The 16,420-nt window shown below is 33.9% G+C and overlaps 2 protein-coding genes across 5 annotated transcripts; one reads left to right on the top strand and one right to left on the bottom strand.

Moving 5' to 3' along the window:
* The first annotated feature begins 5,123 nt into the window (after positions 1 to 5,123).
* LOC108988897 (virulence protein STM3117-like) lies at positions 5,124 to 8,123 on the top strand. Of its 2 annotated transcripts, none has more exons than XM_018962285.2 (3): positions 5,124 to 5,527; positions 7,179 to 7,507; positions 7,799 to 8,123. In XM_018962285.2, exons 1-3 carry the CDS (start codon positions 5,340 to 5,342, stop codon positions 7,888 to 7,890), a joined length of 609 nt encoding a protein of 202 aa, XP_018817830.1. In that variant the 5' UTR covers positions 5,124 to 5,339; the 3' UTR covers positions 7,891 to 8,123. The 2 variants fall into 2 exon arrangements, with proteins under 2 accessions (XP_018817830.1, XP_018817829.1); XM_018962284.2 differs by having other exon boundaries at positions 5,177 to 5,527; positions 7,787 to 8,123.
* Positions 8,124 to 8,547: 424 nt separating this feature from the next.
* On the bottom strand, positions 8,548 to 16,067 carry LOC108988895 (ion channel DMI1). Of its 3 annotated transcripts, none has more exons than XM_035684615.1 (12): positions 15,340 to 16,065; positions 14,578 to 14,646; positions 13,838 to 14,464; positions 13,480 to 13,662; positions 13,272 to 13,331; positions 12,985 to 13,188; positions 11,968 to 12,216; positions 11,114 to 11,212; positions 10,705 to 10,899; positions 9,997 to 10,089; positions 9,589 to 9,855; positions 8,548 to 9,405 (listed from the first exon to the last, which is right to left on the bottom strand). In XM_035684615.1, exons 1-12 carry the CDS (start codon positions 15,898 to 15,900, stop codon positions 9,187 to 9,189), a joined length of 2,826 nt encoding a protein of 941 aa, XP_035540508.1. In that variant the 5' UTR covers positions 15,901 to 16,065; the 3' UTR covers positions 8,548 to 9,186. The 3 variants fall into 3 exon arrangements, with proteins under 3 accessions (XP_035540508.1, XP_035540509.1, XP_018817828.1); XM_035684616.1 differs by having other exon boundaries at positions 14,578 to 14,609; positions 15,340 to 15,402; XM_018962283.2 differs by lacking the exon at positions 8,548 to 9,405 and having other exon boundaries at positions 9,596 to 9,855; positions 9,997 to 10,073; positions 15,340 to 16,067.
* Between the last annotated feature and the right edge of the window lie 353 nt (positions 16,068 to 16,420).

The raw sequence follows: 16,420 nt of genomic DNA, 5'->3' as shown, positions 1-16,420 counted from the left end.
ACCAACAAAAAAAAAAAAAAAAATCCCTGAAAAGTTCAACAAGAAGCCACGATAACTATTCACCGAGAGTGGTTATGGCTCTATGATCACTCTCATGGACGATGCTACAGCTCACGCTGAAGTTATAGTATGTGTTTTATGTGATTTTTTAAAATAATTTTATATAAATTTTTTAAATATTTTTTTAATTATTAAAAATATTTTTTTAATTAGAAAGTAAAAAATATTATTAAAAAATATTTTTTTAAATTTAAGAAAATATTTTTTAATAATTTTTTTTATTTCGTGATTAAAAAAATATTTTTTAATAATATTTTAATAATTTTTAATTTTTTAAAAATGTTAAAAAATATTATAAAAAACTTAAAACAAAATACATAAAAAAAATACTATATCCCAACGAAAGCTCTCAACGGGGTATCTAGTATTTTTCCGAGAATATATATTTGAAAGAAAAAAGAAAAAGTGATGTGAAATAGTACAGGTGAAACCAACCTGTACTATTTCAGGCTCATAATTTCTTTCAACCACCACGATTTACATGCACGAGACTTCCTTTTCTCTCCAACTTTCGGGAAAAAGCTGGCTGCAATAATTAAATTGCTATATATATATATATATACTAGCAGTAACAATTAACAAACGTACAAATATATGCTAAATTGAAAAATAAAATAAAATGTAACTTTAAATATTAAAATAATTTAATATATAAGAATAAAATTATTATTTATTTAAATTCATTATTTATTATAAAATATAAATTATATTAAAAATTTAAATTAATTATATAGTTTTTTTCTCTTAAAAATATATAATAAAATTTTATCATTTATTTAATGATGAAAAATTAGTATTTTATAAATTAAAATTGATTTTTAGTGTATGATATGATATTATTTTCTTAAAAATATTCAGTAAAACTTTATCTTTTATTTAATGATGAAAAATTAATATTTTATAAATTAAAGTTAATTTTAAGTGTATAATAGAATATTTATATTTTAATTATCTATTTTATGTTAGTTTAAATCAATATTTAAATTTCTACCGTTAAATTAAATCTGAAGATTAAAGATGAAGGGTTGGAATTTAAAACTCAAAAATCAATATTTTTTTCTACTTTTCTTTTCTCCCTCTCTCTTATTCTTCATGCATGATTGTGTTATTACGTCGCATACTGGCATTTATACAGATTAATCAAAAAAAAAATCTTTTTATTGTTTATTATTGTTGATAAACAGTAATAAACAATAATAGAGATAGTTTCTTTTAAATTATTGAAAGATATAATATAGTGATCTCGTTTTCAACAGGAATTCAAAATCACGGGTATTGCATGTGAACCCATGAAATTCTAATAGTATTATAAATAAATAAATTAATTAATTATTAGCGTTTATAATTCTTGAATTTGATACCTGATCTGGAAGCTACAATATTCATCATGTAGATCGAGAACTACTGTAGTACTCCCCCAGATATTTATTAGCTAGTGAGAGAGAGAGAGAAGGTCGATGATAACTACTTCTAGCATGGTAATGGAGCTGCCACCTAATTATATATATAGTGATATGAGGACGATGGAGATGATAAGTACACTCAACAATCCGACAGAACAAAAGGAAAATCTTTAGTATTAATATAAATATATAAATATATATGGTCCAAAACAAATGTGTCCCAGATCCATCATGTCTGACTCTGATCCAATCACATGACAAAACTTCACTATATATATTAATAATTTAATGCCGCTGCAAGGCTTCCTAGCTACTCAACATGTACCACGTGGAATTCTTATCTATTGACCCACCCCTCAAATAATTTGCAGATCAGCCACGTGATTAAACGTGTCCATACACATCCTATCCCGACCCCATACAAATCTTTTTATTATTTAATGATTTCCTACTCTTTAACTACCAATAATTCAATAATTTCTTTTTTTTTCTCACTTCATTTTTCCTACCTAACTACTAACTACTCTGATCTCTGCTCATGAATATATAATATAATAATATATATTCATCCCATCCGCCATTAGTTATATATATATATATATATATTTACTGACATGATGTTTTAAATCATGTACATGTAAGTTTTGTGTAAACTAAATTCTAGGTTAATTTTCGTTTTTTTTTATTGTGCCATTCACTATTTTTCAAATTATTTATTTTATTAATTATATATATATAGAGTAATGTTATATACAATCGTAAAATACATAAATATTATACAGTCACTTTGAAAAAGAGTAGAGTCTACTATTAAAAAATTAATTTCTTTATATGTAAGTCTTATATTTATTTATTTTTTTCAAAACGACTGCACGACGCTTACACACATGTAAATATAATTTTTCATATATATATATATATATATATTATTACGTTCCAGGGCCCCATGTTTAAATATTTTAAGCAGCTTAGAATTCATTTGATCTTATATATTTACGTCACATGACCGGAGGCTGAGGTGCCAAAAACCCTGATAAATTCATAGACGACGACTTTCCCTTTTTTCCAACTCTTTTAATTCCCATTATCAAAAAAGACAAAAAAAAAACTCTTTTAATTCTCAGTCCCAAATGTGATTCACGTGCCTATCTACCCAGCCATAAGTTTTTATTTTTATTTTTATTTTATATATATATATGAAGTAAAAAAAGAAAAAGAAGATAATTAATAAAGAGTGGATGATGCATGCAGAAGATAATGAATTACGTGGATCATTTCTGTCCACATTGACAATCTATATATAAGATTGATATTTCATGTATGATCACATCGAATCATCGATAGGAAGTCAATTAATAAAGACGTTATGGGTATACATATGTATATTTAAATATATATATATATATGTATGTATGTAAAATGCATGCATTAATAAATGAGTAATTCTACATGTAGTCGTGGAGTGCGTAAGTGCCGTACAGTCGTTTTGAAAAAAAATAGAGTTTACTATTAAAAAATTATTAATTTTCATGTGAATCCCGTATTTATTCATTTTTTTTAAAGTGATTATATAACGCTTGTACACTCACAATTGTAACTATCATTTCTCTTAATAAATTAGATGTGACTACAGGTGAACTGCGTACATTAATCAACGTTTAATACTAGCTATCATGCCATGTGCGTTTAGTCGTATTCCTTATAAATATTCTAAGGAAACCTCTATTTACAATTGCCCTTGCGGAACCTGTGCAACCAGTACTCCTTTTCATAAAAAATTTTATTTTTTTAAGTCCTTATCATTTCGTTCCCTCTCTCTTTCTCTATCAATTTTTTTTTTTACCTTCTTCCTCCCGACGAAGAAGAAAACAACCTGAATGATCATTCAAACTCCAAAGTCTGCAATGGCTTGAGATCTTCGGCTAGCTTAGCCGCCAGAGCCTCCGCAAAGTCGGTAATGGCATGATGCATATACAGAACTGTAGGGTACTGCAAGCGCCTTGTCTGGTTAACAATTGCTTCCACCACATCCGGGTGATAGTGCCTGCAACAGACAGTGGCTATCCCACCTAAGGCATCCAAATATCTACGGCCATTTTCGTCATACAAATATTGCATTTTCCCATCTACCAAATTTAACTATAAAACAAGATACAAACTTTTTCACTATCAAATATCATTCGCACTCAAGATCACCATTTGTTTAAGACTCGAAAAAATGTTAAGTTTTTGCATTGGTTTCTACATGTCCAATAAAGATAAAAGAATGTAGAAATGAAGGAATGTGGTGTCGAGATATTTGTTTATATTAAAAAACTTGCCAGGTTCTTGTATAGTGCAATATAGAAGGGCTGAGGTACTCCTTGCGCTTCTCCAATATCTCTGATGCAAATGGAGCTAGTGTAAGGGGAATGAATGTAGTCGAAATGGGGTATTTTGGACACGAGAAAATCATCTTCTTCTTCGAGTGTATTTTGGGTATGGTTATGGGCTGGTTGGGAGAGGTAGCGAGGCTCTCGCAATCAGAAATTTCTTTGAGATAGTGTGCTTTGGAAGATCCTCTACATCTTCTTCTTCAGTGATATTGTAAAAGAGGAGATAGAGAGCGTCTGAGATGAACAAGTCGTGCATGAAACATAAACATGCACAGAGGAGAGAAATGTCAAGGGAGGAAAAAGAAGGTAAAAAATAATTGATAAAGAAATAGTGAGGGAACAAAATGATAAGTACTTAAAAAAATAAAATTTTTCATGAAAAGTAACTCTAGTTGCACAGGATTCGATTGTAAGTAGAGTTTCTCATACCCTAAAGATGTTGATTGGCTCATCTAGATAATGTTTGCAAAGTAATTAAGATCACATGTTATTAAAAGCTGGCATCCTATTTTATTTTGTTTTATTTATTTTTTTAATTTTTATATAACTGAATTATTATTACTCGAGAATAGAAGTAATGTCTCCAACCCCAAACAGTGATAAGAGGACTGCAAATTGCTCAAAATACCGTACAATATACAACAGATCCTATTCAACGGCCCAACACTAAGTTTGTTTTTACGAGATTAAAATTAAAAATTAAATAAAATATTATTAAAATATATTTTTAATAATAATTTATTAATATTATTTTTATTTAAAATATTTTAAAAAGTTAAATTATTTATTTTATTTTATATAAAAATTTAAAAAAATTATAATAATTAGATAAAATAAGAAGAATTATAAAAATCAACGAATTTTTTTAATGGAGGAAAGGACATATCCATTATTTCTATTTTTTTAATCATTTTATTGTGCTATTAATAATTTTTATTTTTGGTTTTCTTAAAAAAAAAAAAAAAAACTGCCATACTACAGTCCATGAGCAGAATTGCCCGTCCTTCATTTTACTACATATAAAAAGAAGTGCAGAAAAAACAACGTGGGTCACATGCTTAATTTAGTACCATGGACGGTGGAAACAATGTCGGCCAAGTGTTAATAGAGAATTCCTTAGAGCTGTGATGTCAAATTTGTTTGGATGTTGCATTATTTCGATCGAGCACTGTCTTAATTAGTATACTCTTCATTATTTATTTGACAATAAATTGGAGATGCAATTTTTTAAATTAAAAAATAAATTGACGAAATTAAAAAATTCATGGAATCTTTTATTATCTATTTTTGGTTTTCGGCTCTCTGGGTCTCGGTTGTTGGGCTGGACACTTGTTCCTCCCATGCTGTCGCTCGAGCACTCATAATCCTCTGCTTTATATACATCTCATTAGGGTGTTCATCGGTCACACCCACTCAACAGAGGAGAAAGTTCTAGTCCTCCTGAACAGTGAGACAAAAAAAACTGTATCTCACAGAGAGAGAGAGAGAGAGAGAGAGAGATATGGGGAATATAGGAGAGATTGAGGAAATTCAGGGGTATTTGTCATCTTCAACAACAATGCCTCTACTGGCTTTGAATCATGTCTCGTTCGTTTGCAAGTCTGTGAGCAACTCCGTTAGGTTCTACGAGGATGTCTTGGGCTTTGTACTCATCAAACGCCCTTCTTCCTTCGACTTTGAAGGAGCTTGGTATGCCAGCCACTTTAACAGTAATCTCAGAAGATTTCATTTTTCTTTCCTACTATCCTTTTGTTATTTTCTGGGATTTGTTTTCATTAGCTTTTGAGGTGTTTGAGAATGCAACCCAGATCCACAAGTGGGCTCTAGCTACATATGGCCCTGCTTGCTCTTTGTTTTTTTGTTGTTGGCTCAAAAACTCATTCCCCTCGTTGGGATTCCAAGTCATACAGGATTATTTAATGGAACTTTACTGAAAACGTCTGCTTTTCCCAGCTACAATTCGATCTTGAGACTTAACAAATGACTCTCACCCATTAGTTTTTCTTCCACACCCCCCCAAATCAACTTTATATCTTTCACATGTATCATTCTATATTCCCACCCCAATGTGCACAAAACTAGCTATGCGTACACCGATGAAATTCAAATTCTTTGGATCGTAGTCCCAATGAACATGACAAATTGATTTGCTGGTTCCATTCCAAACTCTGGGGGCCTTTTTTCTTGTGCCGGTCTCTGCTTGGTTACACACTTGACTTGGAAGATCTATTTTCTCGAGTTTTTATTTTTGTAAAATACTACTCTACCTCTAATTTCTACCGCTATAAGTTTTTAATTTTTTTTTATTATTGTTTTACTTAATGATTAAATAAATATTTTTTAATAATATTATAATATTTTTTATTTTTTTAAATATATTAAAATATATTAAAAAATACATTTATAAAAAAAGTAAAAACACATTTCAAAAGCCCCAACTAATCCCCAGCTGGAGCTCCCCGCGTTGGGAGTAGTACCACTCTTTTATTTTTAGGAAAATGCTTTATCTCCCGCTGGGAGCTCCTGCTTGGAGCTCCCGCTGGAGATTAGTGTATTTTTTATATGTTTTTTTTTAAATTTTTTTTTATATAAATTTTTTTTAATAATTTTAAATATTTTTAAAAAATAAAAAAATTTAAAATATTATTAAAAAATATTTTCTTAATCACGAAGTAAAATAAAAAATCATAAACAAATATTTTTTTATTTTACTTCGTGATTAAGAAAGTATATTTTAATGAATTTTTTTTTACTTTCTAATTAAGGAAGTATTTTTAATGATGTTCTAAATTTATTTTATTTTTTTTAAAATATTTTTTATAATTTTTTATTTTACTTCATGATTAAGAAAGTATTTTTTAATATATATTTTTTTACTTTCTGATTAAGAAAATATTTTCTGAATGATGTTTTAAATTTATTTTATTTTTTTAAAACATTTTAAAATAATAAAAGATCTATATAAAAAATTACTTGAACAAAACACATGTAAAATAACACTACACCTCCAGCGGGAGCCCCCAGCGGGGGCTGTAGCATCACCCTTATTTTTATTTTTTTTTGTTGTTATCCTACTTCACCTACCAGATCTGTTACATCCATCAGTATTGTAAAACGCTCCGCTCTATAAATAATATTATATATAGTCGTAAAATGTATAAATATTATACAGTTATTTTAAAAAAAAAAAAAATCTACTCATACAAAATTAATTTATTTTTATGTAAACTTTATATTTATTTATTTTTTTAAAACGACTGTACGATACTTGTACACTCACGACTACAAGTATCATTTTTCTCTCTTTTGACATCCCAACTAAAAAGTTTTCTTCTTTTAGGTTGTTCAACTATGGTATTGGCATACATTTGCTGGAGTCGGACAATGCCCCAACAAAGAAAAGCGCAATAAACCCAAAAGACAACCATATTTCATTCCAATGCTCAGACATGAACAGGGTTATTCGGAAACTAGAGGAGATGAACATAGAGTATGTTACGGCAGTGGTGAAGGAAGGTGGGATTACAGTTGATCAGCTCTTCTTCCACGACCCTGATGGGTACATGGTTGAAATATGCAATTGTCAAAATCTCCCTGTTCTTCCACTTATGTCATGCCCTCTCAAGCTAGCTGAACCAACCAGGAACAACACCATCCCATCATTTTATGGTAGGTTTTCTGCAATTTATCATTTATTTAGGATCGTCTTACCCTTCAATACTCATCTACGGTACAGTTTTTGAAACCTGAACCATTATTTTCAAGTTAAACAAGTCAGATTTTGCTGCTGCAACTAGCAAATATCGAATAGGAAGAAGAACATTGTAAAGATGGTATATTGACAGACAAAGTTTTAACCATTAACTCTGAAGATAATAATTGAGATTTACTCTAGAAACTAGTGATCTGTGTGCGTTGTGACTTTTAAAGCCGGGTGTGGTTCTAAAGAAGAAAATGCAGGTAAGCGAGTTACAGAGATGCAGTGCTATGGAGAAGCTGAGGAGCTGATGATGGAGAACTTTATGTTGGACATGATGACCATTTCGATCTGATCAAGGATTCCTTGAGACTGATTGTTGCAAATTCTCTACAAAATCTCATGGAATTGTTGTTGCATACAATATTGTGCATCTTTGTTTTGTGAGGAGTGAAAAAAAAAACATTCTTGCTTCTGATTATGGAGTTTTGTATGATTTGTTGTGATAATGTTGCATTATGAACTGGATGAGTTGATCTACTTTTATGTCTACGATTATTTATATGAAGGGCCGATTATTTATGGTCATGATTTGCCAAGACTTAAGAACCGTAATAAAATGTGAAGGGTCAGGACTTAGGAGTCCATGATTGAACTCCAAGGACTTCGCTGCCTATTATGTTATGCCAGCACATCTAGACAAGTATTTCATTTATAAAATATAAAGGGATTAAAGCTATAAAAGGAAAGGGTGGTTTCCCAACAAATATTCTATTGCAGCAAATAAATTAAAGTGTGTAAAAAAAAAAAAATGAAGGTTGGGATGGAGAAGGGACGCATTCACTCAAGATGTAGAGTAAAAGAGAGAAGAAGCTTTTACCATTTCGGGCGGCTTGGGCGGGGATCTCAATGTTCTTCAGATGGAGCATTTTGAGGAGAGAGATGGGCTAATAAAATTTGTCGAAATTTGGTTCATTTGGAAGTGAGTATCTACTTCGTTGAGTATTGAACATGCTGAAATAACTAACTAGCATTCAACTAAATAGTGTTACAATCTTCAACCGCTCTCTTGATTTCTACATGACATAATTATGGAAAATGACCTGTTTCTTACTTGGCTACCATACAAGGAAGAGTTCAACCAGTTGGCCAGAAAATGCCTAGCAGAAGGAAGAACTTGTTGTTATTACATAAGAATGGTGTTAAAAAGGGAATTTTTCCCGCAGAATCTTGTTACATCCACTCCACCAAGATCAAACATGCCTACAGCATATGTGCAAGTCACTCTACACCTTTCACCCTGTTGTCAACTGACCATTGTGTATCATCCAATCCAATTAAGTTACAATAAGCTTGCGTTCTCAAAAAATGATTTTCCTTCAGATCGTAATAAATCAATAATCAACGTCTTTAGAGAAACTTTTTGTGGCCAATAGACACCTCACCACCTTCAATAGGAGCCCTTCACATTCTTCCCAATATAACCAACAGCTTTCTTGATGAGATGAACTTAACCTTCTCAATTGTTAATGTTAAGATTGATATATTAACATGGCTGAAAGGGCAAGGGTGAGGCCGTGTAGCAGAGGTTGGTCTAAACAATAACACGGGATTCATCCCATTGGTACAAAGGGCTGCTCTTTTATGCATTTCATTCACCCCATGAAATGACAACAAAAACATCGTCAAGGGACCATTTTCTTGGTTCTGATTTCAGATAAGGGTTAATTATAGCAAGCTCTGCATTTGCGAGTCGATAGCCAATCACAATTTCGCGCCTTTGACGACCCCTAATCATTATATCATAAAAGCGGAGTTCCTCCTGGTCAAATAAATAGAATTCCGCAGGCTTGATACACATCTCATTCCCCTGCAATATAAACAAATCAAATTTAATCCTCTAAAATTTAACAGGCTTTGATTAGTAATAGCAGGAACTGCAGCTCAAGCAAAAGGCTAACATGTTGAGAATCATTTGCTATAACCAACAAAATTATTGTTTGTTGAAATAATAAAAGAAAAAAGAAACTTGGGATGGAGTATGAAATAATACCTCCTCCGCAAATAGCTCCTCAAGAACACGATTTATTTGCTTGTCTTCAGCTACCATTGCTAGTGCCATACTAACCAGTTCATTTGATAGCACATAGTCACTAATTCTGGACACAGACACAAGGTTTCTCGTTCTAGAATCCAGGATTTCACTAATTATTATTGATTTGTCTGAAGCTTGCTGCATTTCACGGATCCAAGAGCTGTGGGAGAACCCAGATGACCGTAAAGAAGTTGACTTTTTATCTTTGAATGGCAGACGTTTTGACTGAAGTCCATTAGATAACAAGCAGCTTTTATCAGTAGTAATAAGTGAGAGATCCAAATACAAAAAGGGTTCGGTATGCTTGTAAAAGTGACAATCTTAAGACACATTACTGTTCAGTACTTATACAGCTACTGTAGCTACCTGTATATCTCGGATCAGAAGAAGGGTGGCAAGCGATCGTGAGTCAGAATGCACAACAGAGTCTTCCAGCGACTCATCTGCAAGAATTAATATCTGTCCGTTTAGAGTTAGTATATAGTAAGCCATTGAAGAATAAACACAAGAAATTTCCAAAAGTACTTGCTCATGCTCAGACAAAAAGAAGCATATCTTCATTGGAAACTAACTACCACGCTCCTTGAAATGTTGCAAGAGTAGCTCTCATATAAATTAGCATATATGGAAATTGCATAGGGGTAACCAGCTTTAATTCCAGCATATGTTTTCAGTTGCAGATACTATGTTTGGAATTTCAGAAAGGTTTCTACATGTGATACCAAACTTCCATATTCATGGATTTTGCAGCTTATGACCCATATAAAATGAGTCATCTCATCTTTCATATGGATAGTGGGATGCGAGAAAATAACTATAGATTACTAGATTGGCAGGAAGCGCAATATGAGTCAATTGGTAATCTAGAAATTCCTTTGCTTTCCCAAGGTGTAAATCTTATCATCCATCTTCTTTGGAATGCTGCCACTAAATAATTTTGTTTTTCTCAAATTTCCAACTACCATCGGCATATTATTTTTTCCAGGTAAATGACCATTTATTAGGTGGGCACCTGTGAAAGAACATACAGAGAGAGAGAGAGAGAGAGAGAGAGAGAGGAATATAAGGACTCACGGAATCAAAAGTCTCCAAGGGAAGACTCTCTAAATGCCTTCGAATAACAGCATTCCCCTCACGGTGCACAAGTTTTATGTTCTCTAACCTAGATATATCAAGTTCACCATCAGTGAGCTTCTTTTCTCTTTCTTTTTCTGGAACCTCATTAAACATCCACAGTTCTGAACCTGGAGCTAAAAATGCCTCTAGAACCTGAAAAATGGCAATGCCGACCATACATTAAGTTAGAGCTCCATTTTCAAGAATTATGCAGAGAATCCAGTTTCCATATTTCTAACTTACCTAACAGAGCATGGTTTTAGAGGTAATGGTACAGAATGGATTACGTAACAAAAGAGGGATTTTTAGGTGATATAAACAATTGAATAACGTATGATTTTTTTTTCTAAATGCATGGGCTAATTACCATAATCATATCATCAATGTCACGGCGCCAACCACAAAACAGTATCTTCTCAGGATATTTTGGAGGGTCAGGTATTTTTCCAAAAAGACCCCTACATACCTGCAGAAATGAGATAAGGAAAGGCAACTGAAAAACATTTTTCTTCAGCAAATAATTAAACATGATAAGAATAAAAAATAAGCACAGTTTTTCGTTTACTTCTATGGGAAAATATAAGAAATACTACATTCTGCCGTTTCTGAAATTATCTTTTATTGCTGATAGAAAATTTTCACTGGGAAATTCTCCTTCATTTCACAAAGTTAGTGTAAGCATTGAAAATGTCCGTTCCATTAACTATCTGGTTTTCAATTGACAAATTTCTGCCAAACCATAAAATATAAATTCCTATAGGAAAACTCAACATGCAAAGGCCAACTCATTCACATCAATTTCTACGTGTATATGATAGAGACAATTATCTACCAGAAGCAAATAATTCTATGTAACATGTAAATGTAAGGTGCTTGTGCGTTTGATTTTTTTATGAAATGAAATAACAGCCCAAACAATAGCAGTGGCATCCCTCACCCTAAAACACTCCACTCCCAGACTAACCCCAACCCTCTCCCTTTAAACGCAGAGAAGTGACACTCATACAGAAAGGCTGGTGATCGTTCGTTCTTTTCAGTTTTCAATTTCTCAACTGAACATGGTGAAAGTATCAAGCTAATTGTAAAAGTTAGATAGAAATCCAGTTTTGTGACTTCCCAGCAGTAGATTCTTCAATTTGAAAAAAAAAAAAAAAAACCAATAAAGCAATTTGGTGCTACATGTATCTAGAAAATAAAAAATGAACAAGAAGGAAAAATAACCTCTGGAAGGGGACCTGGGGCGTATGTGTCATCATCCTCAGCTATAACAAGGACTTCATCCCCTTCTTTCAAAACATAACTGTCATCTGGATTTAAAATTATCTTCCCACCATCTGCAGCCACCTTAATTCCACAAGGAATTGCATCAGGAAATGAAATAAGTGCATCTCCAAAGCGCAGACCATCCAACTGGGGCCACCTTTTGATATAAAACTCAGCATTCTCAAACCCCAATATATCCTCCCAAACCTGCCACGAGAAACCAAATAATACAAAAAACAATGATTAAAAGCTGTAGTTTCAATTTGTGAAATTAACACTATGTGGTACTTAAGAATTGCAGAAGAGAGGCTGTATAAGCCAAAGGTTCTATGACCAAAAGATAGCCCATTCTCCTATCTAGGCCCTCAATTATGAAAAAGTAGGGAGATCACATGCAGTGTGGGCAGCATAGATGAAGTTGAGAGCTCCTATAGATTTCCGACTCACAACTCTTTTTTTTTTTTTTTATAAGTGATTTCCGATTCACAACTATCAAACAAGAGAGACAAAAGCATAAGGTTGCTGCGAAAACAGCCTTGCTCCACTGTATAAACTGTAAGGTTTTTCAAGAAATAAAAATTTAATAAAATAATCATGTCATAAATATTTGATATGGACGAATTGAGAGAGAAGGAAGGATTATAGTACAGATGAATACAGGATTATAGTACATAAAGAACTAAAATACAGATTAACAAATATGGCTTCTCCGCCCCGAAGTAGCATAAATATTGTCCCTAATTAAGAAATAAACAGTCAATATCAAATTTAATAATTTGAAATATGAGTGGTGCTAACTAAAATTAGTTTGTCACGATGGCAAATAGTTCAATGATTGATCAAAAGTGACATTTAAGGATTAGGAGGTGCAATTACAACCCAAAAAAGAAAAAAAATGAGGGGGTTCGGCACAGTCACTGACTTCAATAAACTTTAAATTTGAGTGAGAAATGTAATTGAAGTTCATTAAGTAACCTGTGCAAGGCCAGGTTGCAGAGCGCATTTTATCATCAGGCGTCCAATTACATCATGAGCAACTACTGTTTCAATAAGTTCCCCACCAACCAGCTTCACCAGGGGCTCATTGTCAAGGTCACTCATCTCCACAACAACATGACCCCTCAAACCCTCTTTCACTCCAGTGAGACTGAGCACAACCCTCAAAGCACGTGCATCACTCTGAGAAAAAGAGAACGTATGAGCCATATTTCCAAGAAACAACATAAATCACTGAGAAGCATAATGGTAGTGATGGAAGTAACCTGATCAGCATTTTCATCTGAAGCTAATACAATGATAGCACGTGCCTTTGAAACTGACACCTATTAATTGTGGAAGAAAAGGAAATGGAAAGGAAAATAATCATGAATGGCACATATGTAGTATTAGAAAACAATGAGAGAGAGAGAGAGCAGCCACATATCCAGAAAAAAAGAAGAGGAAAAAGGAGGCATAGATAACAAATGGTACCTTCTTTAAGTCAGCCAGTATAAGAGGACTGCCACTTCTGCATATAACAGATGTCCCCATCAAGTCGAATTCTAGCTTTGCAATATCCATCTCCATTTCCTCCTTGTCTCGTTCTGCAAGTACAACAACAACGCCACCACCAATGCTTTTGTTTGCTATTGCTAGTTGCTTCAGGAGTGAACCCTATAGCCAGCACATCATTTGTTAACTTTAACGGTTTTCTCTAAATAAATTTTAGACTTGGACCTCAAGATTTGTGCAGTTGACCTATTTCGTCAAATAAAATAATGAACAGGTCTAGGGAGGCCAGGAACAGAAAGGGTCAAGGGCATCAAGCTTAAATTTACTCGAGGATTACCAATTTATCACTCCATCCAAGAATAAGTATGTGGTTCCTTTCGATGACTTCACTCTTCCCTTTTCGCAGTGAATCCACCTTCTCTGAGATAGCATCCGAAACAAGCCCAAGCATCATGGCAAAGATCAGCATGCCTCCTGAACTTACAGAGACAGAAACAATCCTTGGCCCAGTGCCAACCCTGTCAGCATGATTTCCTGAGTCAGCTACGAAAGTCCAGGAAAGCCAAAGAGCCTCAGCAAAGCTACTCTCGCTGACCGCATATAATGCCAATCCACCAAACCCTATAAGAAATATAGTTGCAAATAGGAGTGCAAGCAGCTTTGCATAAGGATATACAGAGAAACATACATCCACCATGTATGCAATTCTCTTCTTCAAGGGAACCTCTTCCTTGTTCATCTTAGTCCTCTTCGAAAGACTTTTGATTTGAGGAAGATAGTCAAGATATTTGTATAGCAGAAATGGCATAATGAGTGTGACCACCACAGTGTACAAGGCAACAGTTCTACCAGCAGCACAACTAAAATAAGAGAATGGGATATTATGTTCAAATGGCAAATCGTTCATGCTGCCACCACGAATCTCTTTAACACCACAAAGTCTATAAAGTTTGCCATTCTCTTCCTGCAAAACAACACCAAATCTTGAAAATCTTGAGTGGATTTCCTGGTGAATAGATCCCAAAGCCATAGCAAATATAATGTACAACATCTGCATAAAATGTCAAACAACCATACCTGAAGTTTTTCGACTTTGTTCTGTAGATAAACTGCATAAGGTACAGATATTACACAAGTGAAACTGAGCTGCAACATAAATGAAAAAAATTAAAATCCAATAATAAAAGTTTTGAAAAGCAACTCATCAACTGCTGCCCTGTCACCGAGACACTCAAACAAAGAAAAGGAGAAACAATTTGATATAACTACATCAGTGTTCCAAATAAAAAGGAAAGTTTATTCAAAATAAAAAGGAAAGTTTAAATTTAACAACGGGGTGATATGCATGTGAAAAACTTGTATTATAAATGTGTAGAGCATTCATACTTTAATTTTATAACTTGATGTACGTTAGTTGCTCTCTTGAGAACCTAATTGCAAAACCCTCGGATAATACAAGTTTTTTCAACGACAAGATTAGCGTGTAAAAAAAAAAAACGTAATAAATTATATAGCTTGCTTTAGGTGACTTTCTTCATTGGTTAACCAAAAGACGTATAGCATGGCGTTCCATCTTTATTCTCATCCTTTATTTTCCCCCACTCCCTTAGAAACTAACCAGTCTTAAAATATGACTAATACGTGCACAAACTAAGGTGACTAACTAACTAACTCGGAAGAAGATTCATAACCTTCAAAAACGTAACTTTCTGTCTTCTTTATCCACTATCTCACCAACCAAACAAAAGCTAAAAGTTACTTTCCAAAAAACAAAAAGAAAGAAAGACAAGAATGTTAAAAAGGCACGCAGACACAGAAATGAGTTGAATAGTGACTAACCAAATATAGGATGAAGGACTGCTTAAATCCCCGGGTTCTACACACACTGAGTGGACTCACCGAAGCTTGACTACTCGGCACCAACGGCTTCTTAGCATCCGAATCCTTATCATCAGAATCATTGCTCTTATTAACAGGGGCCGGAATACGGCGCGTCTCATCCGCCAATCTCACATCCATCGAACGACCAGGAAGGCTAGAATCCGACTGCTCGAGCTTCCGCGACTTGGTGGAGTTAAGTTTGACCGGAACCGCTCTGCCTCTCGCGGGATACGCGCCAAGAAAGGGAGGGTAGATCCAGTCGCGATCGGAGAGACGATTGTCGTGTCGAGGGGAGGGATCATCACCGTTGGTGACGGAGACACGGAGATCGGACTGCCTGGGAGAGGAGCGAGAATTGGGGAGTGTGGAGATGCGACGGACGGCGGGGAAGAGTGGGCCGGGAAAGTGAGGAGTGGGTTCCGCATGTTCTGCGATTGTCTTGAATTTCTTGAGGAGCGGTGGCCTCTCAAATTTGCTAGGACTTGGGTCCGGAGTTGGATCTTCATTGGTTTCGGGCATTTCCAGAGGGAGAGAGATCAGAAAAGGACCGGTTTTGTTTTGGCTGGAGCAGCTTGATCAGTTGGAGGCTTGGAGCTTTGAAATTCTGAGTGTCTGTGTTGAGAGAGAGAGAGAGAGAGAGAATCGTATGCGTACGTACTACGCGCCCGTGGAAAACAGTGCAGAACTGAAGATTAGCGGGGGGATTTTTTGTGGTTTTTTTATTTTTTATCTAATATTAATTTATTATTATAATTTTTTTTAATTTTAAAATAATATTAATATTAAAAAATAATATTAATTTTTTCATCTCAAGTTTAATCTTCAAATACAGCTTAAACCCGTACGAGGGTGGGTTAGATGATGAGATGGATGGCGGTGATCGAAGTGAGTCTGTCCCGGGAGAGAGAACTTTACGTTGCTTTTTTTTTTAAAAAAATTCCGTTTTTCAGTTTTCAGTTTTCAGTTTACGGTACTAATTCCAATATGGGGTTGGAAGTTGGGAAATGCATGAAAAGGGTAGGGCCTGAGAAAGATTTGG

Source organism: Juglans regia, chromosome 13 (assembly GCF_001411555.2).
Source record: "Juglans regia cultivar Chandler chromosome 13, Walnut 2.0, whole genome shotgun sequence".
NCBI classification, from domain to species: domain Eukaryota; kingdom Viridiplantae; phylum Streptophyta; class Magnoliopsida; order Fagales; family Juglandaceae; genus Juglans; species Juglans regia.
The sequence above is the reverse complement of the archived record's forward strand: the minus strand, read 5'-3'. Positions and strand labels throughout refer to the sequence as shown.

Excerpts from the sequence above, each read along its gene's own strand:
- LOC108988895 (XM_035684615.1), bottom strand. The coding sequence starts at position 15,900 with ATGCCCGAAACCAATGAAGATCCAACTCCGGACCCAAGTCCTAGCAAA. Across the intron at positions 13,189-13,271 it reads CAGATGAAAATGCTGATCAG|AGTGATGCACGTGCTTTGAG; the intron begins GTTACTTCCATC and ends TCTTTTTCTCAG. Across the intron at positions 12,217-12,984 it reads TGCAACCTGGCCTTGCACAG|GTTTGGGAGGATATATTGGG; the intron begins GTTACTTAATGA and ends TTCTCGTGGCAG.
- LOC108988897 (XM_018962284.2), top strand. The coding sequence starts at position 5,340 with ATGGGGAATATAGGAGAGATTGAGGAAATTCAGGGGTATTTGTCATCT. Across the intron at positions 5,528-7,178 it reads TTCGACTTTGAAGGAGCTTG|GTTGTTCAACTATGGTATTG; the intron begins GTATGCCAGCCA and ends TTCTTCTTTTAG. Across the intron at positions 7,508-7,786 it reads CACCATCCCATCATTTTATG|AAGAAAATGCAGGTAAGCGA; the intron begins GTAGGTTTTCTG and ends GTGGTTCTAAAG.